This window comes from Camelina sativa, chromosome 6 (genome assembly GCF_000633955.1).
Source record: "Camelina sativa cultivar DH55 chromosome 6, Cs, whole genome shotgun sequence".
NCBI classification, from domain to species: domain Eukaryota; kingdom Viridiplantae; phylum Streptophyta; class Magnoliopsida; order Brassicales; family Brassicaceae; genus Camelina; species Camelina sativa.
The window spans coordinates 23274229-23276694 of NC_025690.1; the positions used below are offsets into that span (position 1 = coordinate 23274229).

Here is a 2466-nt window from a genome sequence, read left to right on the forward strand (position 1 = left end):
CCTAATATATCTGGAATCCTATCGATCCTTAACAACGCATCGTCATAGGAAGTCTTAAACTTCTTGATCCCGCTAGGCTTCGCAGCTTTCAACCATCTCTCCTCGAAGTTGGTCAGTACATCATACGCAGCTGGGCCATCGATCTTACTGTGTAAGTCATGCCAAGGCTCTCTTGGACATCCTGAAAGGTTTCCCTGTCGAAATAACAACATTTTTTAGAACACAAATTAAGGTGTTAGCCCATTACCAGATCGTTATCAATGTCAGAGCTCAACAAATGGCAAATAAAACTGGAAAACTTTGGAAGACAAGATCTCTACAAAAAAAAATCACGGCTACTGAAATAATTATTAAATCGCTATTTGTTTGCATAATTTAGTTAAACAAAAAAAATGAAGCCAGAACAAAGACTAAATAAATCAATGTCAAACAATACCATTTAAACAAGTTAAATATCATATTGCAGAAAAAGAACAAATATGGCTCCTAGCTACCGTTCAAGGTAATCGCTTACTAAGTATTGACAAGAAAGCTACGTAGTCTTAAGAAACTGTACCGTAAAAGTGGGGTTGTGAAAATCATCTTTATGGAGTGTCTGTAGTGTCCTGAACAACGGATGTTGAGGAGTGTCATATCGGCCATCACACAGATCAAGACCACCAACAAAAGCTACAATTTTCCTTCTGTTACCACCAGCATCGGCATCAACTATTACGTTCTTTTGGTGATGTGTGTAGATTGTCCCAACTTCCTGATAGACTAAAAATTAATTAGAAGCCGGATACCTAGTTCAAAAAAAAGAGGATAAAGGAAGTGCCACTTTACCCTCTGCTTGACCCAACTATGTCGCTTTCCAGCATTTCGTGGGCAGAGCAGGACTTGAACTGAGGAGTGCTTGAAAAAACGCCGTGTCTCCTCATCATGGGTTGCCATAACTCCATCCTGTTCAGGTAAACAAGTTGAGTCAAAAGTTCAAATTAATATGAGACACCAGATATTTGACAAGCCCTGCCAAATAGACTAAATACATATCTCATTATGAAGTAGTAGTTACTACATGAATAAGGCTTCTCCAATCTATATAATACTGAATTTCAATTTTATATGGCTTAATGAGTTAGAAGAAAACTTGTTACTATAAAAATGAAGAAATATCATGAAACCAAAGCAATCGATTAATGAAACTCTAAATATATTCCGACTTCCACACACTAAATATGATATAGAATACAGTATATTATCATAAAATAAAGAACACAAACAAATAGCAAGTGTAGTAGAAACCAGAGGGTGTGTGTAACTTACTGTTTTATAACCCAAGATGCTACGTGAAGTTGGGTCATCCCAAATCAAAAGCAGGACTCTCACGCCTTCTTGGGACTTTGATCTTAGGAGCTCCCCAAGTGTACATTCTGATGCCGGACCTACTTTATCACGAACCAGCCTAACTTTGTGCCACACTGACCAACCTGTGATATAAATTAATCGCCTCGCCTGGCGTATGGCATCAAACATATCATGCCAACACTTGCCATGTTCGTAAGACATTCCATTGTCCAGTCTTATACCCGGGAGCATCCCTTCTGGGACATGTGCATCTTGATACAATCTCACAGTTCCGCCTTTTCTAAGTGGAAAGTATGTTCCAGGTACCCCCTGGTAATCAGGACCTGCCCCAACTCCATGATGATAAACACTGAGTTTGTCCATAGGAGTATACTGAATCGATAATGATAAATTTGCCCCTGGTTTACAAGGCTTCCCATTACTGTTTAGAATCGGGTAAGTTCCTTCAATTTTTGCACCAGAGTATATCTGTTCAACTGGGATAGTAACTAGCCCTATAAGCTGTGAACCCACAACATCACTGTCTTTAACAACAAAATGAACCTCTGCAGCATGATGAGCAACAGGAACATAAAAATGTTGCATCCAAACAGGATTTTCACTGTTGCTCATGACATATGTTCTTCCAATCACAGCACCTGCAACTGATACAGAAACATAAGGATCACTGGTAATCTTACTGCTAAGCTGCCCTTCAATTTTTCCTGGCAATCTTCCAAACATATCACCCAGTGTCTTATGGAACATATCCATGTTTGGGAGATTCTTTGCATGATAGATCCAAATATCCAAATTCCCATGCAACAAAAGAACCTTCAATGATCCTTTACCAAACAGAGTCATCTGCATATCCGCACTATGAGGCGATTCAGATGATCCATAGATAGGAGAATAAGAGCTAGACGAATCTACTCGCCCTAAGTGTGGCAAATGAGAGTTATTTGGAAATGAGCTGTTAGGGTAACCATACAAATCACCAGGGCGACTTTGCCAAGAGTTGGAAGGGAGGGAGGATAATTGTGGAACAGAGGGCGCTGGTTGGTTATTATTAGAAATGTGCATACCACTGAGAAGTTCATCCACAGGAGGATAAGAAGATCCAGAATTGCTTACATTATC

General features: G+C 39.5%; 1 protein-coding gene across 1 annotated transcript in view; it reads right to left on the reverse strand.

Annotated features, from left to right (window-relative positions):
- Window positions 1–2460, reverse strand: part of LOC104793120 (phospholipase D beta 1) — a 7715-nt gene extending 5255 nt beyond the window's left edge. Inside the window, exons 1-3 of the mRNA XM_010519409.2 lie at window positions 1306–2460; window positions 826–942; window positions 557–751 (exon numbers count right to left, since the gene is read on the reverse strand). Coding sequence (XP_010517711.1) covers window positions 557–751; window positions 826–942; window positions 1306–2409 — 1416 coding nt within the window. The 5' untranslated portion in view covers window positions 2410–2460. The remainder of the gene's footprint in view (window positions 1–556; window positions 752–825; window positions 943–1305) is intronic.